The sequence below is a fragment of the Staurois parvus genome, unplaced genomic scaffold (assembly GCF_062004578.1).
Source record: "Staurois parvus isolate SC_StPar_1 unplaced genomic scaffold, SC_StPar_1.0 ptg000234l, whole genome shotgun sequence".
Taxonomy (NCBI): Eukaryota; Metazoa; Chordata; class Amphibia; order Anura; family Ranidae; genus Staurois; species Staurois parvus.
This window is the reverse complement of record NW_028318030.1, coordinates 770,286-795,298: the sequence shown is the minus strand read 5'-3', so window position 1 is coordinate 795,298 and position 25,013 is coordinate 770,286. Positions and strand designations below refer to the sequence as shown.

Sequence of the window (25,013 nt, the reverse complement as noted above, 5' to 3'; positions counted from 1 at the left end):
GATGTTGTGGAATTTAATGTTGTTCCTTCTAGAGAGGTCTTCTAGGTCTGCTATCTTGAGCTTTAGTTGTTGAAGCTCAGTGTTATGGTCTGCATGTGCTGTTATGGAAAGAGAACATGTCGGTCATCTAGTTTTCAATAAGGTGCAAGCGTTTAGTATGTTCAATAATAGTGTTAGAAATTGGAGCTATCATGTTAGCAATGTCACTATGGAGGGTCTGTCTTAGTGAAAGAAGCAGGTTTTTCATGGCTAGTTCAGAGACGGGTTGATCAGAAGCAGGAAACTCTTCTATGGCTGATTGTAGTTGTAATGTGGGGGCATAAGAGATATCAGGTGTATGCATTGCTGTGCATGTGGGTTCCTCGATCCTAGACTGAGAGTTAGCAGGGCTGCATGAGGTGGGTGAAAGTGGAGGTAAGGACTCACCATCGTAGAGAGAGGCACTAGAAGCGTGGGATCTGGCGTGTATGCGGCCTGTTCTTTTGTAGTCTGCTCTGCAGGCTGCCATCTTGGATTCTGGAGTCCTGGGCCAGGTAAAAATCCATCAGTCTCTGTGGCAGGGCGGGTGATTTGCGGCTCCGGGGCATCACACCAGAGAGAGCAGGGGGCTGTACCCCGTATTGTAGGGCATCGGTGTCCCGCTAGTCGCTGTGGAGCCGCTGCTGTGGCTGAAGTGGTGCAGGAGCTCTGCTTCGGAGCATCCATGCAAAAAGCCAGATGGATACACCCCCCTTTTGTGATATTTTAACACAAGTATAGGACTGCTGCAAAAGGTTTATTTTGTTTTAATAATTGTGGCACATCCATAAGCGCATGAGCACTTTTACTATTTACAGTACATGTTCTATATATCTTACTATTTATCTTCAGAATCACTGTGTAAAATAAGTTCAAAAGCAATGATGTTCCCCCCCAACCTGAGCTCACAGATATACTCACCAGAGGTAAATGACACCAGAGGTTTTTAGTTAAAAAATGCGCGCTTGATAAATCCTTAGTGTCAATGGTTCAAATTTCCACTAATCTTTCCTTCCACTCAGTCAATATAAAAGCAATTAAAAACTCCATATAGTATGATATCTTTAAAACATTCTATAGGAAAAAAAAAAATAAACTGCACCCAATTTTGGTGATGCTCATGTCAGGGAGCAAGGAGCCAGACACACAAGGAGGTGCAATTAAAGGTAGGTTTATTAATATAAGACAAGAGTCTATGCAAGTCTAACAGCGGAAATCGTAGCCAAAGCCGGGGTCAAGAGCCAGGAAGAATCGTTGCCAGGGATCAAAAGCCAGGAAGAATGGTCGCCAGAGCCGGGGTCAGAAGCCAGAAGGAGTCTTAGCCAAAGCCGAGTCGGTATCCAGGAAAGCAATGAGTAGCTAAACAGGAGCTTGCTGTTGTGCAACAGACAGGACACAAATGCAATGGACAGCCACAAACAGCAGACTTATATGTTATAAGCCGCCACCTCCTGGGGGAGGAGCCGCAGAGGCCTGAAAGAATAAAGGATCCCACAATGCTTTGCAGACACCTAAGATGGATGCCAGCACATGGAGCAGCACAAGGTCTGAGGAAAGGGAGGACCTTGACAGCACCTCCTCCTCAAGTGCCCGTCCCTCTCCGCGGCTCAACATAAGGCTTCTGTGGAAAGCGGGCGTGAAAAGCGCGAAGGAGGGCAGGAGCATGAACATCCGCGGAAGGAACCCAGGAACGCTCCTCGGGACCATAACCACGCCAATGGACCAGGAACTGCACCCGACCACGGACCAACCGAGAGTCCAGGATGCGGCTCACCTCATACTCCTCATGACCGCCGAGGCGGAGAGGCAGTAAAGTGATTACAGACCAGAGGCTTCAACAGGGATATGTGGAAGACATTGGAGATACGCATCCGAGGAGGAAGAGCAAGGGCATAGGCAACTAGGTTCACCCTGCGGAGGATGCAGAAAGGACAAACAAAACGGGGAGCCAGTTTCGGTGTGGGCACCCGAAGATTGAGGTTACGAGTGGACAACCACACCCGATCTCCGACCTGGTATGAAGGAGCGGGCAACCGTCTATGATCAGCCTGGAGCTTCTGGCGCTGAGCTGAGTCTTTCAAGGACCTGGATCTGCCCCCACGAGGAATGCAGGGCAGCAAGATGGTTATCCACAGCCAGAATATCCTGTGGCGAGAACAACTCAGGCAATACAGCGGGTTGGAACCCATAGTTGGCCATGAAGGGAGACATCCCGGAGGAGGAGGTGACAGCCGAGTTCCTTGCAAACTCTGCCCATGGCAGGAGATCGACCCAATTGTCTTGATGGTCAGAGATATAGCAGCGAAGGATATGTTCCAGGGCCTGGTTGGAACGCTCCGCAGCCCCATTGGACTGCAGGTGGTAGGCCGAAGAGAAGGAGAGCTTGATACCTAACTGGGGGCAGAAGGCGCACCAGAACCTGGACACAAACTGGCTCCCACGGTCCGAGACAATCACCTTAGGCAACCCATGCAAGCAAAAGATCTCCCTGGCGAAAACCGTAGCCTGTTCTTGCGCAGTCGGAAATTTCTTGAACGGAACACAATGGCACATCTTGGAGAAATGATTAATGACCATAAGAATGACCATATGGCCTCGAGACGCAGGGAGGTCTACAATAAAATCTATGCCCAGGTGTGACCAGGGACGCTCCCCATTGGGAATGGGTTGCAGAAAGCCCAATGGAAGATGCCGAGGAGATTTATTCTGGGCACAGACAGAACATGCCGCTACATATGTCGGAACGTAGAGATGGCCACCAGAATAAACGAGAAACGACCCAGGACAACTGGTTCCTCCCTGGATGACCGGCGGTCTTGGAATTATGGTAGGTACGTAGCAAGCGGATGCGCAATCCCTCAGGTACGAAACATCTACCAGCCGGTCTCTCAGAGGGAGCATCAGTTTGAGCCGCCAAAATCTGCTCCCCAAGGGGAGAAGTCAGGCTGGTTGGAATGGAAGCCAGGATCTGATCCGGAGGTATGACCGAGGTCAGCTCAGAGTCCTCCCAGGACAGCTCAGAGTATTGCCGCGACAAGGCATCAGCCCTGACATTCTTGGAGCCAGGCAAATAGGAGACCACATAGTTAAAACGCGACAAGAACAGAGCCCATCTGGCCTGACGGGGCATCAACCTCTTAGCTTCCAAGAGATACGTCAGGTTCTTGTGGTCAGTGAGAATGAGAACCGGAACCGCAGAACCCTCGAGCAGGTGCCTCCATTCCTTGAGAGCCTGAATAATGGCCAACAACTCCCTGTCTCCAATCTGGTAGTTGCATTCTGTGGAGGAAAGCTTCCTGGAGTAGAACCCACAGGGAAGTAGGGGTCCATCAGGCGACCGACACTGAGACAGGAGGGTGCCTACTCCTGTCTCAGATGCATCAACCTCAAGGACAAAAGGCAACCCAGGATTTGGATGAGACAGTATCGGAGCCGAAGTGAAGGTGGATTTCAGAGCTTCGAAAGCTAAGATGGCCTCGGATGTCCACTCGTGGGGATTATTGCCCTTCTTGGTCAGATCTGAGAGAGGCTTGGCCAGCGTGGAGAAGTTCCTGATAAACTTCCGATAATAGTTGGCGAATCCCAAAAAGCGCTGAATAGACCAAAGACCACTGGGACGAGGCCACTGCAGAACCGTCGAAACCTTGTGAGGGTCCATGGAAAATCCCACAGCAGAAATGATGTAGCCCAAAAAGGCAACCTGGGATCGGTGAAATTCACACTTCTCAAGCTTACAGAAAAGCTTGTTCTCACGTAATCATTGCAGCACTCGTTTAACATCCTGGATATGAGACTCCATGGACGCAGAGTAAACCAGGATGTCGTCCAAGTAAACCACCACGCACTGCTGCAACAAGTCATGAAAGGCATCATTAATGAACTCCTGAAAGACCGCGGGCGCGTTACACAACCCGAAGGGCATAACCAGGGATTCATAGCGGCCGGTTCTGGTGTTGAACACGGTCTTCCACTCGTCACCCTCCTTGATCTGTACGAGGTTGTATGCAGCCCTAAGGTCGAGTTTAGTAAAGACCGTTGCTCCCTTGAGGCGATCGAACAACTCGGTTATCAACGGAATTGGGTAGGCATTCTTAATCGTGATTCAGTTGAGACCCCTAAAATCAATGCAAGGCCTCAATTCACTGCCCTTCTTTTTCACGAAGAAAAAGCCAGCTCCTGCTGGAGAAGTAGACTTGCGAATGTGCCCCCGGGAAAGCGCATCCGCAACATACTCCTCCATGGCCTGATTCTCCTCACCCAAAAGAGGATACACCCTGCCACGCGGAGGAGTGGCACCAGGTTGTAAGGTTATGGCACAATCATATGGACGATGAGGAGGCAGAGCACCGGCGTGCACCTTGTCAAACACGTCCAGGTACTCCCCATAGTCAGTGGGCAACACAGAGTACGAGGAGGCACACAACACCTTAACAGGTCCATGGATGCAACCGGCCCCACACTGTGGAGACCACGAGAGAATCTCGGCCGACCGCCAATCAAAGGTCGGATTGTGCTTCTGAAGGCAGGGATATCCCAAAACCACGGAGTAGTGCGGGGAAGAAATTACCTGGAAACAGGCCAACTCCCTGTGAACAGCTCCAATAGCTACTTCCACCGGCAGGGTCTTGTGGGTAACCTGCGGCGGTTGCAGGGGCCTGCCATCTATCGCCTCGAGGACCAATGGAGTAACTCGAGCCTGCAGAGGAATGGAGTACTGGGAAGCAAACGAACTGTCCATAAACAACCTTCCAGCACCAGAGCCTACCAACGCCTGGGCCATCACTGAGCCTTCCGCCCAAGAGAGGACAACGGTGATTAGCGGTTTATCTTTGCGGTAAACCGGGGACGAGGAAACTCCACCCAAGATCTGCCCCCGACAGGATCTCAGGTGCGAGCGTTTCCTAGATGGACCGGACAGGACTGCCGAAAATGTCCACTGAGACCACAGTACAGGCAGCGACCCTCCCGACGCCGAGAGGCCCGCTCCCCCCCGGAAAGGCGAGCAAACCCCAGCTGCATGGGCTCACCGCCAGACAAGCCATCCCCAGGAGGCGTGAGAGGAGAGGGAGGAACGGGTGGGACAGAAAACGTAGGCGCCAATCAGTTAGGAGGCCTCCGGAGATGCTCCTTAACCTCCCTGGCGGTTTTCCCGAGTGTAGCTCGGGGTAGAATTTCTATACCACAAGCGGTAACCCCGAGCTACACTCGGGCTTACCATGCGGCGCTGCTCTGGGGGTCCCTGCAGCACTTACCTTGTCCTTCGTTCCCACGATGTGTCCCCTGCAGCGTCCCCGGCCATCTCCTCCGGCCGATGCCGGCATCCGGCTTATGTGTTCCGGTCCCCGTGACGACGGGACGTACGGGCGCCACCGGCGGCGGGAAATTTAAAAAATTAAAAAAATGTCATTTTTTTTTTTTTTCAATTTTAAATAGTAAAACATTGCTGTTTCATCCCATTTCACATACATATTGTCCCTAGTGCTTTGTCCTGTGCCCTGCCTGCATTTTTCTGTTCTTTCTGCCTGCAAACTTAGAAAAGTCCATGGCGTCCAAAAAGCGTCCCTTTACGTCAAAAGCGGTTTTAGACCGGCTAGTAAATCAGAACCACTTACAGAATTGAGTGATAATGATTTGTGGGGAAATTTTCCTAAAAATTACAGCCTACAATAAAAAACTATTTCCATGCGAAAAAATGGTACCGCTTTCAGCACAAAAAATCGGAAGGAATCATACCACCAGGGAGGTTAAGTGAAGGCCTCTCCATGCCTGGTGTCAATCAGGATTAGGAAGGAAATGAGTGCTTCGAGCTCCACAGGCAGTTCTTTGGCTGCAATCTCGTCATTCAACGCATCTGAGAGACCATGAGAGAAGGCAGCCACCAGAGCCTCATTGTTCCAACCCACCTCTGCCGCCAGGGTACGAAATTCTATGGCGTACTCGGCAACGGTTCATGAACCCTGAAGCATGGACATAAGCAGCTTAGCAGCAGAGGCGGAGCGAGCAGGCACATCAAATACCGTATGGAAGGAGGCAACAAAACCGGCAAACTCGTAAATCACAGGGTTATTGTTCTCCCATAAGGGATTTGCCCAGGCCAAGGCCTTGTCCGAGAGTAGCGAGATTAGGAAGCCCACCTTTGACCTCTCAGTAGGAAAAGCGTGGGGTATCAATTCAAAATATATGCCCACTTGTTTAAGGAAACCCCGACACTGACTCGGTTCACCCCCAAAGCACTGTGGAAGGGGGGTTGAACCAGTCATACCTCTGGGCACCGCAGGTGCAGCAGCAGATGCGGAGGTAGGCGCAACAACCGGAGCAACAATGGGAGTGACCACAGGAGTGACAACCGGCCTAATAGCACCAGGAGCAAGGTGTGCTGTGCGTGCAAGCAGCGTCTGCAACGCCTGAGCGAACTGAGCCAACAAGAGATCCTGCTGATCAAGTCTGGCAACCAACATAGGGAACGGGGGCGTACCTGCACCGCCAGGATTCATGGCATTCGTGTAGTGTCAGGGAGCAAGGAGCCAGACACACAAGAAGGTGCAATTAAAGGTAGGTTTATTAATATAAAAATAAGACAAGAGTCTATGCAAGTCCAACAGCAGAAATCGTAAACAAAGCCGGGGTCAAGAGCCAGGAAGAATCGTCGCCAGAGCCGGGATCAGGAGCCAGGAAGAATCATCACCAGAGCCGGGATCAGGAGCCAGGAAGAATGGTCGCCAGAGCCGGGGTCAGAAGCCAGGAGGAGTCTTAGCCAAAACGGAGTCGGTATCCAGGAAAGCAATGAGTAGCTAAACAGGAGCTTGCTGTTGTGCAACAGACAGGACACAAATGCAATGGACAGCCACAAACAGCAGACTTATATGTGATAAGCTGCCACCTCCTGGGGGAGGAGCCGCAGAGGGCTGAAAGCATAAAGGATCCCATAATGCTTTGCAGGCACCTAAGATGGATGCCAGCACATGGAGCAGCACAAGGTCTGAGGAAAGGTAGGACCTTGACAGCTCAGAACTGCTCCACTTATAACAAGCATACAAATGCCAGAATGCTCTGCATACAGCTGTGCACACAAAGTCTTGCAGCATTTCTCACTCATCTATGCTGATTAACAGCCTGCCTGCCGCCCTACAGTATAGCAAAAATACTGCTAAAGGGCGGCAGGGCTGCACAAAATCATATATATATATATATATATATATATATATATATATGATTTTGCATTTCCGGGTAGGGGGCGGGTGCCTGCCCTATGCATGCCACGGCTTTAGCTGTCAATCATCGGGTCCCGGCCTGTGATTCCCTGCCCGGCAATCATCGAGTATCACTGATGGGGGAGAGGTCTCTATGTGAACAATACAAATCTCTCCCCTATCAGCTCATAGCAGAGCAATACAAAGCAGCATGCTTACACAGTAAGCACTCCCTCTTTCTGTAGGGGTCCCTCCAGGTTCTGTCCTTGGACCAGTTCTCTTCTCCATCTACACCTCCTCCCTTGGTCACTTGATAAACTCCCACGGCTTTAAGTACCATCTCTATGCTGGTGAAACACAAATCTATCTTTCTACCCTTCACTTCACCCCTTCAGTCTCCAATCGCACTACTAACCTACTAAGTGACATATCGGAATAGATGTCACTCCACTTCCTCAAACTCAATCTTTCCAAAACTGAGCTCTTAGTATTCCCCCCAGCCTGGGCCTCCTTCCCTGACTTCTCCATCAAGATCAATAACATAATCATCAGTCCCTCCCCTCATGCCAGGATACTAGGTGTAATCCTAGACTCCCATCTGTCCTTTCATCCCCAAATCCAATCACTGTCCAAATCTTGTAGACTTCACCTCTGCAACATCTCCAAGATACACCCATTCCTAACCTCAGAAACCACTAAGCAACTTATTCACTCCCTTGTTATATCTCGCCTTGACTATTGTAACTCCCTCCTCATTGGCCTACCTCATCACAGGCTATCCCCTCTTTAGTTCTCATGAATGCTGCTGCCAGACTCATCCACCTTACTAACCATTCTGTATCTGCCACCCCTCTCTGCCAATCCCTCCACTGGCTTCCCATTGCCCAACGGATAAAATTCAAAACACTAACAATAACATATAAAGCCATTTATAACTCTGCCCCAAATTACATCACCGATCTTGTCTCTAAATATCACCCAAACCGTACTCTCCACTCCTCGCAAGACCTCCTATTTTCTAGCTCCCTTGTCTCCTCCTCCCATGCTCATCTCCAGGACTTCTCCAGAGCTTCCCCATCCTCTGGAACTCTCTACCCCAATTTATCAGACTATCGCCTACTCTGCTCACTTTTAGGCGATCTCTGAAAACCTATCTCTTCAGGGAAGCCTATCCTGCCGTCAGCTAACAATGGAATCTTCTACTCTTCCTACCAGTCCATCCCCCACAGTTACTACCTTTTGTACCACTAGCCCCTCCCTCCTAGATTGTAAACTCCAAGGAGCAGGGCCCACAAATCCCTCTTGTATTGAACTGTATTGTTGCTGTATTGTCTCCCGTTATATTGTAAAGTTCTGAGCAAACTGTTGGCGCTATATAAATCCTGTATAATAATAATAATAATACACAGTAAAGCACACATAGACAACATAGTAAAACAGCACACAGTTCTGATCGCCCCAGATGTTAACCCCTTCCTGCCCAGTGTCATTAATACAGTGTCAGTGCTTTTTATTAGCACTGATCACTGTATTAGTGTCACTTTCATGTAAACCAATTAATATACACTTATTGGGATTTTTTTTAGGCAAGACATGTATCAGAATACATTTTGGCCTAAGTTTATGGACAAATTTGATTTTAAAATTTTTTTACTGGACATGTTTTATAGCAAAAAGTCAAAAATAATGTCTTTTTCTCAACATTGTCAGTCTGTTTTTGTTTATAGTGCAAAAAATACAAAAAAGCAGATACGATCAAATACCACTGAAAGAAAGCTCTATTTGTGGGGAAAAAAGACATAAATTTAATTTGGGTGCAGTGTTGCACGACTGTGCAATTGTCAGCTAAAGTAACGCAGCACCGTATCACAAAAAAATGGCCTGATCAGGAAGGGGGGTGAATCCTCTAGGGGGGCAAGTGGTTAATGCTGGCTATACACGTTTAGAAAATTGTTAAAAAAAAACAGGTTTATAAAGATCTGTTGAATGTGCATGTAATAACGCCATCATTGTATCAAAATATTTCCTCCAATTGTTGACATATTATCGATTTTTAACAACTTAAATGGTACGTTTATGCAAATGATGTAAAGATTTCTTGACCTTTGTGAACCCTCGCACTGGTCAACTGTATTTAAAAGAGTGAACTTTCTTTTCATTACTTCCAGGGTCACATTTTAACATGCAAATGCACTGTAGATTTTTTAGAACTGTTTTCAATCAATTCCACTACTAATGTTTAGAAAATCATTTGTTTTGGCTCAAAATCCAACATGATGGTTTGTTTTTTTTACATAAAACTTTGCATTTCGATAATCGAAATTAGCCACCAAGGCTTCAACACGGAGATGATTGAGCATATCAAACGCTTTTTTCAAATCATTTTCTAACCGTGTATGGCCAGCATAAGATGTGTAAAGCATGAGTGAGTTCAGCAGCCTACAGCGATTCCTGCAAATGAGTGCTCAGACCTCTCTGCCTCATTTGTTGTTTTCCATATTGGAGGTTCCCCAGGCATCCACTGGGTTCTTGCACTTCAAATTGGTTTTATGGATGACACCCCTGTGATCAAATGGATGAAGTTCAAAAGGCATGGGAACAAAAGACTATGCTCTATTAGAGCATAGTGGAACACATTGCACAAATATAAAACAGATACCCATAATCTTGGAGCATTTACAGGTTGCACAAGGCCAACTGCACAAATCCATCTGCTAAAGCTGGAGAGTTTCAATATGGTGATCTAATTCTTGTGTTAAAGAAAAGCATAAGAAAACCGGTGCTACAGCAAAAAAAAATCTATATAAGATGCTTGCAATAAAAGGTGAATATACAAGCTTTAAATCAAAATAATAAATTGTTCTAATTCTTGTGTTGTTGCCAACTGTTGAGTGCAAATTCCTAGCAAAATGGCAATGGTGAAAAAAAGGTAGGAAGGGTTAATTATAAAGTCTATTAGTCCATAAAGAGAAAGCCCCTTCAAATATTTCTTGATGCCCTGATCAAACCCTGGAAGAAAAGAGAGAACCCTGATCAAACCCTAGAAGAAAAGATAGACTATGACCGTAGTCTTCAGGAAGATCCTGATTTTCAGGGTTAAAAAAATAGGAATAGTAGAGACCCTCTCTCCCTCTCAAAAACAGGAGTCAGGAATTCTGAGAAAAAAGGGCCTAGGATTAACTAATGTAATTGAGCATGGGCCCATTGTAAGATTGTGTCCGTGGAGAATAAAAATATGTTGGACTTGGGGATTATTGAGGAGTCCTCCATTAGCCCTATAGTCCTAATCCCCAAGCCAAATGGAACTTATTTATGAATTAATTGAAAGATAAGGTCCAATCTGGAAGCAGCTCCCTTGACTCTCAATGTGAGACGCTAGGCCTAGCCAGGCCTAGCCTAGCAGCCAGGCCTAGCAGTACTGTGCGACGGACTCCACTTTTGCTATGATTACAGAATGGAAGTGACATACAGTTGCAAGAAAAAGTATGTGAACCCCTTGGGATTACGTGGAGTTTTGCATGAATTGGGTATAAAATGTGCTCTGAACGTCATCTAAGTCACAGCAATAGAAGAACACAGTCTACTGAACATAATACTACACAAACATTAGATGTTGCCATGGTTTAATTGCACATAACATGTAAACATTCACAGTGCAGGGAGGAAAAAGTATGTGAACCTTTGGACTTAATAACTTAATAACTGGTTGACCCTCCTTTGGCAGCAATAACCTCAACCAAACTGTAACGGACCGCCTAGCGGCACCACTAGCACTCCACTGGTCAGGTGTCCCCAGAGCGCGGAATCTAAGCCCCAGGGTACTTGTTCACCAGGGCCCCTGATGGTGGGGATGGACTTGGAGTACCCCGAGACCAGGTCGCGACTACTGAGTACACCCGTCAGTGGTAGGGGTGCTTGCCAGGGGCTCCAACAGGGGAGAGCCTGATATGAGGAGGTCGGGTGACCCCGATGGGATGGATGGATGGCTGAGCAAGTGCGAAGTCAGACAGGCCGAGTCGGTAACAGGGAGGACGGTACGGTACAAGACAGCGGGCAGAGAATCGTCGGCTCACACGCCAGGTCAGCAACAGCAGGTCAGATCTAATGAGGGGCATTCAGAAGAGAGGTCAGGCAAAACTTACTAGGTACAGGTTCGCAGGATACAGGATGCAGGTAAGACCAGAAGGCACTGAATGACAGTTCAGGGCCAGTTAAATATCCCACCCTGCGCTGTCATTGGTGCCACGTGCGCGCCCGCGGTCCCTACTGCGCATGCGCAAACTCACTCACCGCGGTCGGCCAGGTCTCAAGGCCCGCATTCCTACACAGGGCGGTGCACTGCGCCTGCGCCGAGCCCATCACGGCGGTGATCCCTGACATTGCCCCCCCCCCTACGGGCAACCTCTGGGTGCCCACCCGATCTCTCCACCACGGGTGGTCACGAAGAAACTTCCGGATAAGTCTGGGTGCATGGACATTATGGGCTGGTTCCCAAGAATTGTCCTCAGGGCCATAGCCCTTCCATTTAATAAGAAATTGGGTCTGGCCCCCCCTTCTTCGGCACTTCAGGATAGTTTCCACCTCAAATTCTTCTTCTTCTTCGACCGTTATGGCCTCCGGGGGTCTAGATTCTCGTTCTGGGAAGGCATCTGGGATTACTGGCTTCAGCAGGGACACATGGAAGACCGGGTGGATCTTGAGTGTATCAGGGAGAACAAGTTCATAGGCCACTTCATTGACCATCTGCTTAATGCAAAAGGGGCTTATAAATTTAGGTCCCAACTTCTTTGAAGGGCAGAGCATCTTTAAGTTGGACGTAGCCAGCCAAACCTTCTCTCCGGGCCGCAACACCAGATCTCCTCTTCGTCTCTTGTTGAATGCCTTTTTGTAGTCTTCTTGGGCCCGACTGATGGCTTCCTGTAGTTTCTTGTTGTTCGAGGAGAAAAATGTTAGTGCATCCTGTGTTGCTGGAACTGGGCATTCCGGGACCAAATCCGGGAGGAAGACAGGGTGAAACCCATAGTTGGAAAAGAACAGGGACTGCCCCGTTGCTGAATGGCAAGCGTTGTTGTACGCGAATTCCGCCAAAGGAAGAAGTGGCACCCAGTCGTCCTGAGTGAATGATGTGTAACATCGCAAGTATTGCTCCAGGGTCTGATTGGTCCTTTCGGTCTGTCCATTAGTCTGGGGGTGGAATGCAGAGGAAAGGGACAGTTTGATATCCAGGGCTTTGCACAGTGCCCTCCAGAATCTCGAGGTAAATTGAACCCCTCGGTCTGAGACGATGTCTTCAGGGACCCCATGCAGTCTTACAACCTCTCGAATGAATACTTGCGCCGTCTCGGCTGCCAATGGAGTCTTTCGTAATGGTATGAAATGGGCCATTTTGGATAAACGGTCCACAACCACGAGAATTGCTGTGTGGTCTAGTGAAAGTGGAAGTTCGACTATAAAGTCCATTGAAATCTTCTGCCAAGGCCATTCAGGAATGGGTAACGGACGCAGCAGACCCCAAGCCTTATTCCTTGAAGGCTTGTTCCTCTGGCAGGTGACACAGGAGCCCACTTAGCGCTTACAATCCTTGGCCATGTCTGGCCACCAGAAGGAGCGTCGGAGAAGCTCCAGGGTCTTGACCGGGCCAAAATGTCCTGCCATCGGGTGGTCGTGGCAATGTCCCAAGACCAGGGTTCGGGCTTCCTCTGGCACCACAATCCGATCCTCTCTCCATAGGAGTCCCCCCTTATTCTGGAGGGGCATCCCAACTGGGGTTGACATGGCTGTGGATGCTCCCATTATCCTGGAGCGAAGGTTCGTCTGGAGTGCCAAGAAGTTCCCTGCGGACAGAATAGTGTCGGGTACTGGGACCTCCTTGGTGTCCTCATACATGCGTGATAACGCATCTGGTTTCATGTTCTTTGATCCCGGCCTGTACGTGATATGAAAATGGAATCTTGAAAAGAACAATGCCCATCTTGCTTGTCGTGGGCGTAAACGTTTGGCGGTCCTCAGGTATTCCAGGTTCTTGTGGTCTGTGAATATCAGGATGGGGTGTGAGGCACCTTCCAGCAGGTACCTCCATTCCTCTAATGCTGTCTTGATAGCCAGTAATTCTCGATCGCCGATATTGTAATTTCTCTCTGCAGGGGTAAGTTTCCGTGAGAAAAATGCTACCGGGTGGAGCAATTCCTTGGTGCCCTTTCGTTGGGATAGAATGGAACCAACCGCATTCTCTGACGCATCTACCTCTAAGATGTAGGGTAGAAATGCGTCAGGGTGACCCAGAATGGGTGCCGAGGTGAATAACCTCTTTAATGCTTCAAAAGCTTCCTGTGCCTCTGGCGTCCATCTGAACCGGGTCCCAAGCTTGGTTAGCTGAGTGATGGGGGAGACCAGACCCGAGAAGTTTTTGATGAACTTCCGGTAGAAATTTGCGAACCCGATAAACCGTTGGACGCCTTTCCTGTCCGTGGGTTCAGGCCAATCCAGGAACGCAGAGACTTTCTGAGGGTCCATTGCAACCCCCGCGGTGGAGATAATCAGGCCCAGAAATGTAATGCTGGACTGTTCAAAGCAACATTTATCTGCCTTAGCGTACAACCCATGCTGCCGCAACTGCCCCAACACCCTTGTTACATGTATTCTGTGCTCTCCCAGGGAAGATGAGAAAATCAAAATTTCGTCTAAGTAGACGATAACAAAGATATCCAGGAAGTCCCTAAAAATGTCATTTACGAAGTGTTGGAAGGTGGCCGGTGCATTGCACAACCCGAAAGGCATGAAAATGGCCAAAACGGGTGCGGAAGGCCGTTTTCCACTCATCCCCCTCCCTTATGCGAACCAAATTGTAGGCTCCCCTTAAATCCAGCTTGGTAAATACTACTGCACCCTTTAAACTCTGGAATAATTCCGGTACCAATGGCAGTGAGTAACGATTTTTGATTGTGACCCTATTCCATTCTCGGTAGTCAATACACAGTCTCAAGGTCTTGTCCTTTTTTCCTACAAAAAAGATCCCTGCCCCTGCTGGAGAAGTGGAGGGGCAGAATAAACCCCCTCGGGAGGCTGTCCTCAATATATTCCTTCAGGGCCCCTAATTCGAGCTCTGAAAGGGGGAAAATTCGACCAAAAGGAATCTCTGAACCAGGTAACAGGTCAACGGGACAGTCATACGGGCGGTGGGGGGGTAGAGTATCTGCTCCCCGTTTACTGAACACATCAAGAAACTCATGATAGGCTGCAGGAATCACCTGTTTTAAGTTGGCATCCCCTTCAGAGCACAGGAGGACCTGGGGGACCTCCGGGCCCGAAGTGCGGCAAAGTTCCCGACAGTATGGGGAAGGGAACGAGATTACCCCAGTTTCCCAGTCAATTTGGGGGTTATGGGCCCGTAACCATGGGAGCCCCAGAATGACTGGGAAAAGGGGTGATGCGATAACATCCAGGCGGAGGAGTTCCCGGTGCTGGCGGGCGATGGCGGTAACAATGGAAGGGGTCTCCTGGTTAACCACCCCTGATTTTATCCGGGAACCATTGGCCAAAAAGATGTGGAACCCCTTCTCCTTTGGTTGGAGGGGAATACCCTGCTGGTGAGCAAAATTGATATCCACAAAACAGCTGCATGCCCCCGAATCAACTATGGCCGTCACCTCCACGGTCCTTTCTAAAAGCTGAAAGGAGATGGGCACAACTAAGTATTGGGACGGACTCATATTGCCAATAGATAAGGAAGACGAGGTGAACTTACTCAGTTTCTGCGGGCAGGATCGTACCATGTGACCAGCTTCACCACAGTAGAGGCACAGGTTCTGGGAGCGTCTGCGCTGGCGTTCCTCTGGAGATAGCTTAGGCCGTGCCAGGCTTAGCTGCATGGGTTCGGGAGCATCTTCAGATGGCAGGTTCTGGATGTTTGGCCTAGTTGTTTGACTGGACCCTTGGAATGACCCCCAGGTATTTCCGCGACCCTGACCAGACCTCTCCAACCTGCGTTCCCGTAGTCTGCGGTCAACTTTAATGGTTAGTGCAATCAAGTCCTCTAATGTCTCGGGCACCTCCACCCGGGCGAGCTCGTCTTTCAGGGCCTCTGACAGGCCCATACGGAACTGATGCAATAGTGCAAACTCGTTCCAGCGTGTGTCCCCCATCCACCGCCTAAAATCAGAGGCGTATTCCTCTGCCGCTCGACGGCCTTGTCGGAGCGTGTATAATGTGGCTTTGGCCGAGGCTGCCCATTGTGGATCATCGTATAAGATGGCCATAGCGTTAAAAAAATTGTCAACCGAAACAAGATGTGGGTCATTGTTTCCCCTTAGTCGGCGGGCCCAGTCTTGGGGTTCACCCTGCAACAGGGAGATGACAAAACCCACCTTCACTGATTCCGTCAGAAAGGTCCGTGGTTGCAGTTCAAAACAGAGCAGGCAGGAGTCACGGAATGACCGGAAGTGTGTGCGGTCCCCGTGGAAGTGCTCTGGTAAGGGTACTCGGGGTTCCGCCACAGGGAGTGGTGCGGAAGGCCCGGGAGCTGGCTCATGGGCTGCTACGGCCAGGGATGCAGGAGTCGGGGCCTGTGAAACAGGGACAGGTATGGTGCAGGCCTGGAACCGGTTTTCAATCTGCAAACATCTGTCCTGTAACACGTTTACAGCTTGCGTTAGGGTAGCCAGGTGTCTGCAAACTTCCTCCATCGGGGAGGGTCCTCCTCGAGGCTCAGTCATGACCTTCTGGTACTGTAACGGACCGCCTAGTGGCACCATTAGCACTCCACTGGTCAGGTGTCCCCAGAGCGCGGAATCTAAGTCCCAGGGTACTTGTTCACCAGGGCCCCTGATGGTGGGGATGGACTTGGAGTACCCCGAGACCAGGTCGCGACTACTGAGTACACCCGTCAGTGGTAGGGGTGCTTGCCAGGGGCTCCAACAGGGGAGAGCCTGATATGAGGAGGTCGGGTGACCCCGATGGGATGGATGGATGGATGGCTGAGCAAGTGCGAAGTCAGACAGGCCGAGTCGGTAACAGGGAGGACGGTATGGTACAAGACAGCGGGCAGAGAACGGTCGGGTCACACGCCAGGTCAGCAACAGCAGGTCAGATCTAATGAGGGGCATTCAGAAGAGAGGTCAGGCAAAGCAAGGGTCTGGGCAGGAGAAATCAGCAGGTCAAGAACAATCCGGGTCAACAACTTACTAGGTACAGGTTCGCAGGATACAGGATGCAGGTAAGACCAGAAGTCACTGAATGACAGCTCAGGGCCATTTAAATATCCCGCCCTGTGCTGTCATTGGTGCCACGCGCGCGCCCGCGGTCCCTACTGCGCATGCGCAAACTCACTCGCCGCGGTCGGCCAGGTCTCAGTGCCCGCATTCTGACACAGGGCGGTGCACTGCGCCTGCGCCGAGCCCATCGCGGCGGTGATCCCTGACACAAACGTTTTCTGTAGTTGCAGATCAGACCTGCACAACAATCTGCAGTAATGTTGGACCACTCCTCTTCACAAAACTGTTTCAGTGTAGCAATATTCTTGGGATGTCTGGTGTGAATCGCTTTCTTAAGGTCATGCCACATCATTTCAATCGGGTTGAGGTCAGGACTCTGACTGGGCCACTCCAGAAGGCGTATTCTGTGCTGTTGCAGCCATTGTTTTGTTGAATTACTTGTATGCTTTGGGTCATTGTCCTGTTGCATCACCCATCCTCTGCGGAGCTTCAGTTGGCGGACAGATGGTCGTACGTTTTCCTGCAAAATGTCTTGATAAACTCTAGAATTCATTTTCCCATCAATGACAACAATCCGTCCAGGCCCTGAGGCAGCAAAGCAGCCCCAAACCATGATGCTCCCTCCAACATGTTTTACAGTGGGGATGTGGTTTTGATGTTGGTGTGCTGTGCCTTTTTTTCTCCACACATAGTGTTGCGTGTTCTTCCCAAACAACTCAATCTTGGTTTCATCTGTCCACAGTATATTTTGCCAGTAGTGCTCTGGAACATCCAGGTGCTCTTTTGCAAACTTCAAACGTGCTGCAATATTCTTTTTGGACAGCAATGGCTTCCTCCGTGGTGTCCTCCCATGTACTCCATTCTTGTTTAATGTTTTCCTTATTGTAGATGTGTCAACAAAAATGTTAGCATGTGCCAGAGATTTCTGTAGGTCTTTAGCTGACACTTTGGGATTCTTCTTTACCTCATGCAGCATTCTGCACTGTGCTCTTGCAGTCATTTTTACAGGACGACCATGCCTAGGGAGAGTAGCAACAGTGCTAAACTTTCTCCATTTGTAGACAGTCTGTCTTACCGTGAACACATGAACATCAAGGCTTTTGGAGATACTTTTGTAACCCTTTCCAGCTTCATGCAAGTCAACAATTCTTGATCGTAGGTCTTCTGAGAGCTCTTTTCTGCGAGGCATGGTTCACATCAGACAGTGCTTCTTGAAACCAGTAAACCCAAAACAGGTGTGTGTTTAAGGGCAGTACGGCTGTCAGCAACACATCCAATATCATCACACTGATTGGAGTCAAGGTTGGCTCACTCCTGGCTCCAATTATCTCTGGGAGAAGTCATTAAGCTAGGGCCTCACATACTTTTTCCTCCCTGCACTGTGAATGTTTACATGTTATGTGCAATTAAACCATGGAAACATCTAATGTTTGTGTAGTATTATGTTCAGCAGACTGTGTTCTGCTATTGTTGTGACTTAGATAACGTTAAGAGCACATTTTATACCCAATTCATGCAAAACTCCACGTAATCCCAAGGGGTTCACATACTTTTTCTTGCAACTGTAGCCGATACCGAAAGTGATGGCTGGAATGCACTTCTGGCCCAAACGCCTGCCTTATTGACAGTGGTGTGTTCCACGTTGGTCTGCCTAAAGGGAACTTTTTATCATTATCATTTTTTTTTATTTGTATAGCTTCAGAATCACCTTCATCTGTACAGCTCTAGAATTATCTTTTGCTGCTTTCTAATTAAGTGACCATCAGGGTTTTTGTATACCCATGGGGGACAGGAGCAAGCCTTTCAAGAGTAGTATAGAGATACAGCCAGTTGTGAGTATATACACACATATATTCAAGCACTGTATTTTCCTTTGCACAGTTTATTGCAAGAACAGTCTTGCTTTTCTCTCTCTCCCCTATTATTCACTGCTGGATTTCATAGTGAGCCTCTGTGCAGCCATATAGCTTTATATATATATATTTATATGTATGCAACCCTTTTCACAATATACTGGTGTGGGACTTGTTTTTAGGGCATGGTCACATGACCCCACTACATCTGTCGACTCCTTGCAGTGAGGGAGGGGCACGTGGCTCTCATAGTGTGGTCAGTATGGTATTTAAGTTGTAATGGATGGATCCTGCACAGTTGGCTCTGAAGAAGAGGGGTTACCCCTGAAACACTTTTGGATCCTGGACAGCATCCCCTTGGCGTCTGATTTTACTGGGTGTGACTTACCACTGTACCATGAAGCAGTGGCCTTTTATGCTGTTTAAGTAATGAAAAGAAAGATCACTCTTTTAAATACATTGTTTGTGAGTATGTTTTTATCCACTGACTTATTCCCTGATGGTTTATCTTAATGAATACATAAAAGCACTGTCCTTTGTCCACCACTAATTATTATTATTATTATTATACAGTATTTATATAGTGCCAAAAAGTTTGCTCAGCACTGTACAATATAGTGGGGGACAGTACATGAGACAATACAGTAACAATACAATACACGAGGGGTTCGAAGGCCCTGCTCTTTCGAGCTTACAATCTAGTAGGGAGGAGATAGTGGTACAGGAGGAAGTGGCTGTGGGAGGATGGAGGGGTAAGAGGAGTGGAGGAGATCGGCTGTTAGGTGAGGGTGGGGAAGGCTTCCCTGAAGAGATGGGTTTTCAGGGTGCGCCTAAAGGTGAGGAAGGTAGGTGACAGTCTGATGGATTGGGGTAGTGAGTTCCAGAGGTTGGGGGAAGTCCTGGAGAAGTCCTGTAGTCGGGCAAGAGAGGAGGAGACCAGGGAGCTAGAAAGTAGGAGGTCTTGTGAGGAGCGAAGAGTACGGGTTGGGTGGTATCTGGATATCCGGTCGGTGAGGTAGTTGGGGCAGTATTATGAATAGCTTTGTACGTCAATGTTAGAAGTTTGAATTTTATGCGTTGGGCAATCAGAAGCAAATGGAGGGAATGACAGAGGGGGGTGGCAGATGCAGAGCGGTTGGTAAGGTGGGTGAGTCTGGCCGCTGAGTTCAGGATAGACTGAAGCGGGGATAGTCTGTGATGAGGTAGGCCGGTGAGGAGGGAGTTGCAGTAGTCGAGTCGTGAGATAATAAGTGATTGAATGAGTTGTTTAGTAGTGTCTGGGGTTAAGAACGTACGTATTTTGGAGATGTTGCAGAGGTGGAGCCTGCATGAATTTGCCAGCAATTGGACATGGGGTAGGAAGGACAGGTTTGAGTCTAGAGTGACACCTAGGACTTTGGCTTGCGGAGTGGGACTGATGGTGGCATTATTGGTCATCATGGAGAGGGTGGGGGCGCGGGCTGAGGGGAAAACTAGGAGCTCGGTTTTGGAAAGGTTTAATTTGAGGAAGTGGAGTGACATCCAGTCTGTTATGTCGTTCATTAGGCAGGTGTGATTCAGGCGGAGACTGAAGGGGTGAGGTGAGGGGTAGAGAGGTAGATTTGCGTGTCATCGGCATAGAGGTGGTAGTTGAAGCCGTGGGAGTGTATCAGTTGGCCAAGGGAGGAGGTGTAGATGAAGAAGAGAAGGGGCCCGAGGACAGAGCCTTGGGTGACCCCAACAGAGAAGGGGAGAGAGGGGGAGGTGGCAGCGTAATAGATAACACTGAAGGAGCACTGGGATAGATAGGAGGAGAGCCAGGAGAGAGCGGAGTCTCTGATGACAAGGGAGTATAGTTTATTAAGGAGGAGGGGGTGGTCAACTGTGTGGTAGGCCGCGGAGAGGTCGAGGAGTACGAGGACTGAGTAGTGGCCATTAGCTTTGGCGGTTACTAGTGCTCAGGAGGTGTTTGATACTTCTAATTTTAATCCTCTACCAGGGAATTTTAAGTGTTCTTTTCTTATGGAGTTAAAATAGCAAAAACTTTCCAATGCTCCATGCGGAGTGAGATGCTCAAAAGAGAATTTATCTGTCATTACTGTGAGTTGTGATAAACGTTAAAGTAGTTGACACCTTTGTCTCCGATCACTTATTTTGAACATATCAGCTGTGACTCTCCCAGGTGTAGGGGGTCTTATTTTAGATTTATATTGCTCCTTTTCGATTGCCATCTTTCCCTTACCCCCCCGTATAGACAGAAATGGGAGGTTAATTGGGGTATTACATTTTCAGAAGAGGACTGGGATTCCATGGTGGATAATATACTGTACGTAGGGGCTCTAGATCTCTCTCTGTCCATGAGACGGCCCTTAAAGTTTTAACCTGTTGGTATTATACCCCCTCTAGGCTACATATCATGTTTCCAGGAACGTGCACCTCTGTTTTCAGAGTTGTGGCCTTGCTGGTACCCTTGTGCATATGTTTTAGGCTTGTCCTGGTCTTTCCTTGATCTGGCATAAAGTTTCTGAGGTGGCCTCTGCCCTGGCGGATACTCTGGTGAATTTGTCTATGTAAGCCTGTTTATTGGGTGCTCCCATTTCGAGGCTCCAAGACAATGTAATAGGGCTGATTCACACTATCTGTGTTTCCACCTTATGGACCATTTCCCTCCATTGGAAGTCACCAGTGGTACCCTTGGCCTCTGTTTTGAGGAACGTCGATATGGTGATACTTATAGAACATATTCAATATACACTGCTGGATAAGATGCACATATTCAACAGAAAATGGGATGGGTGGAAAACGCATCAGCATTTATTGTTCTATTGATGGACTACCATTGATTGGTATTGAATCTTTGTTGGTTGTGTTGTTGTACTGCATATCTTACTGCCTATCTCATTCATGTACTTGACCATTATTTTTTTATGATTGTGTTTTACAATACTGTTCATTACTTATGTGCCTTTTTCTTGATGTATAATATACCTCATGAAGTTGTGTTGTTTTTGAAGTTTATCCTTCAACAAAAAGTTTGTAAACAAAAAAAGTTAAAGTAGTTGTAAAGGCTTCCTTTTTTTCTAAAATAACAAACATGCTATAATTACCAGCTCTGTGCAATGGTATTGCACAGAGCTGTGCCAATCCTCCTCTCCTGGGGTACCCCCACCAGCACTCTTGGCCCCTTCTTCTCTTCATGAGCCACCATAGCAAGTGCACCTGTGGTGTCGCTCCCAAACCAGGCTGTGTGAGTCCATAGACACACAGTGCTGCTTGGCCATGCCCCCTGCTCCTTTCTCACAGAATTTAATTGACAGCAGCATCTGTTGTTTTCTTAAACACTGTTAACAGTGGAAGAGGGAAAAAACGCTACTACATTATATGTTTGGCTGCTGACAACAAAGCTAAAAGTGCAGCGTTAAATACCTGAACAAGCAAACTTTAGTCAGAAAGCTCATCCCTATTAGCTGGATAAAGGAATACAAAATATGAAATGTCTACCAAAAGAAAACAATGCTTGGATTCTTTTTTAGTTCCCCCATAATAAATAAAGATATATACAAAATTAGTATAGATTGATTTTAATGTCATACAAAAAATGTTAATCAGCAAAGAGATTAGAATATTAAGATTAAAAACCCTGGGAGACTATCCATATGGTTTTCAGTACAGCAGGTCATTAGTAGCATTTTAGTTTTAGCCTCCAAATCAGGCAGACTAATTTGGAAACCCCAGTGTAATTTATTTTTAGATAGATACCATTTTTGTGTTTATCCAGCTTAGCTGTCTGCCAAATACACACAGGTACTGTATGTATGCATAGTAGGCATCTTTTATGTAATTGCTTTATTTGTAGCATTTTTAACTTAATTTTTTTCTGTTTTTTAAGATATGGAGACAACAATACCCCATGAAACCTGGAAACAACAATGAAGACCGATAACAATTAACAGGCACTATATAAAACAGCTAACTACTATTAAGTTTTAGTATGGATGTATCTTCTATCACCAGCATTTGTTATATGTAGTTTGCAAAAAATGTAATATTCCAAAGTTTTTTCTTGTATTAACCACTTGCCTACCAGGCACTTGTACCCCCTTATTTACCAGGCCAATTTTCAGCTTTCAGCGCTGCCGCACTTTGATTGACAATTGCGCAGTCATGCAACATTGTACCCATATGAAATTCTGATCATTTTTTTCTCCCAAATAGAGAATAGTGGTATTTAATCGCCACTGGGCACTTTACTTTTTGCGCTATAAATAAAAAAAGTGCAAAAAATTTTTTAAAAAAAAGTTTCTTTGTTTCTATTATAAAATGTTTCAAACAGGTAATTTTTCTCCTTCACTGATGTGCGTTGATGAGGCAGCACTGATGGGCACTGATAGGCGGCACTGATGGGCACTGATAGGCAGCACTAAAGGGCACTGATAGGCAGTACTAATGAGGTGGCACGGATAGGCGGCACTGATAGACAGCACTAATGAGGTGTCACGGATAGGCGTCACTAATATGCAGCACTGATAGGCGGCACTGATAGGTGACACTGATGATGGGTACTGATAGACGGCACTGACTGGCATCACTGCTGGGCACTGACGGACGGCACTGACTGGCACAACCGCTGGGCACTAACTGGTGGCACTGACTGGCAGCACTGGTGGGCAGCACTGGTGGGTGGCACTGGTGGGCAGCACTGGTGGGTGGGCACAGGTGGGCACAGGTGGGTGGCACTTCTGGGCACAGGTAGGTGGCACTTCTGGGCACAGGTAGGTGGCACTTCTGGGCACAGGTGTGTGACACTGCAGAGTGGCACAGGTGGGTGCATTGCTGGGCACAGGTGGGTGCACTGCTGGGCACAGGTGGGTGATCTGCTGGGCACAGGTGGGCAGGGCTAGTGGGCGCACTGCTGGGCACAGGTGGGCGGAACTTGCGGGTGGCACTGCTGGGTACCGATCAGCAGGGCACTGATGTCCCCTTCTTCAAGTCCAAAACGTACTACTTCATCAAGTTTTAGCAGAATGTTAAAAGAAACAATCTCTGAGGGGGAGAAAAAAAAAACAGAAACAAAACACACACAAACAAATGTACACAGCAATGGTTAATGTACACAGCAATGGGCAAATTTGGGACAACACTCACAGAGGGGGTTGTAAATCTGTTGGATAATGAGTGAGGAATCCCATGTTCAAATTAAGGCCATTATCTCCTGTATCAAACAGAAATATAATTCTTAGTTCAAAAGTTTTTCTTTCCTGGGTAGTTTTGAAATTTCCTTTAAGAACTAAAACATTGAGGTCTTCCATAGCGTGGTCCGGTTGTGCGAAATGGTTTCCCACAGGTATGCAGAAGTCATCTTCTTTATGTTCCTTGATGATATGTCTGTGCAAATTCATCTTTGTTCGCAACTTCCATCCTGTTTCGCCAATGTAAGATCCTTTGCTGCATGTTCTGCACTGGATAAGGTACACAACATTACTGGAGGTGCAGCTGCATGATTCGGTGATATTGAAGATCCCTTTTGAGTGTGTGACACTTTTTGATGGATTAATTTGGTTGCACAGTTTGCAGCATTTTTTATTGCGGGGTTTGCTTCCATTATTTGTGCCATCATAATCAGAAGGAAGTTTCCTACTGATTAGTTTATTTCTGATAGTTGTCTGACAGCCAGTATTGGAGGTTGCTAGAATATTTCTTTCAGAGTTCCATCCTCTTATGATGTGTAAATCTTTGATTATTTTTCTTATTCCTTCTAGTTCTGGGTTGTATGTAGTTACTAGCAGGGGCGGACTGACAACTTATGGGGCCCCCGGGCAATAAGGGATCATATGGCCCCTGTGTCCTTGCCCAAACTCAAAAAAAACCTATGAAAAGGGTAAAAGGGGCATCTCATGGGGCCCCCTACTGACCCGGGGCTCTCGGGCAGTGCCCGACTTTCCAAATGGTCAGTCCGCCCCTGGTTACTAGAGCTACACAGATCCTTATCATAATCACCAAACCATAAATACACTGTGATTAGGGCTTTTGTCTCCTTTCAATAAAATGTTCTGATTTGGCATCTACTCACCATGTCAACTAGTTATTTATCATTGCTATGCTTCCATATGGTGCCAGGAAAACAGAAAATTGTATCAAATACTTACTGTACTTTTTCTTTCCTGGTACCAATCTGTGGCAGCATACAGACCTACCCTCAGTATGTAGCCTAATACAGAGAATGCCCAGGGTGTTTGCTGTTTTTTTTCTATGCTGTTCACTGGTCCTGAGGGAGAATCTAGAGGAAGAGCTCTATCATTAGTAAGCTTCCATGGATTGGTACAAGGAAAGGAAAATTACAGTAAGTATTTAATCAGATCACATGGAGCTGCTGCTCTCTACCTAGGAAATCAGGTAAATAACAGTTTCAGAAGAATGATAACCCTTTCCCGTCCAGAGCCTTTTTGTTTTCTTTTACTCGGTAGAAAAAAAAATTTTGGAGGTTACAATTTGCTATGTCACAGTACATTAGCTCAAGTGTGCATCAAACCTATATTTTCAGTAGAAAATACTCTCAAATACATTTATTGCACACTAACAAAATATAATACCTAAAAGGGAAGTTCTGCTTTAATGCAATGTCTCCCACTCCCTGTTAAGGATTGACACCTTTGGGAAGTGGTTACCCGAATTTGACAGGTACCTGCTTCCACTTCCACTGCGATCGCCTAAGGCGATTGGAAGTGGAAGTTGTCCTCCCCCCTTCCTTCCCATAGTCTTCTGGG

At 47.6% G+C, this 25,013-nt stretch overlaps 1 protein-coding gene across 4 annotated transcripts in view; it reads left to right on the top strand.

The window, feature by feature from the left end:
* TMEM273 (transmembrane protein 273) overlaps nt 1-22,541 on the top strand; it is a 236,926-nt gene extending 214,385 nt beyond the window's left edge. For all 4 annotated transcript variants that reach the window (XM_089680063.1, XM_089680061.1, XM_089680062.1 and 1 more), the window contains one exon: nt 22,139-22,541. In XM_089680063.1, coding sequence (XP_089536189.1) covers nt 22,139-22,163 — 25 coding nt within the window. In that variant the 3' untranslated portion in view covers nt 22,164-22,541. The remainder of the gene's footprint in view (nt 1-22,138) is intronic.
* The last annotated feature ends 2,472 nt before the right edge of the window (nt 22,542-25,013 follow it).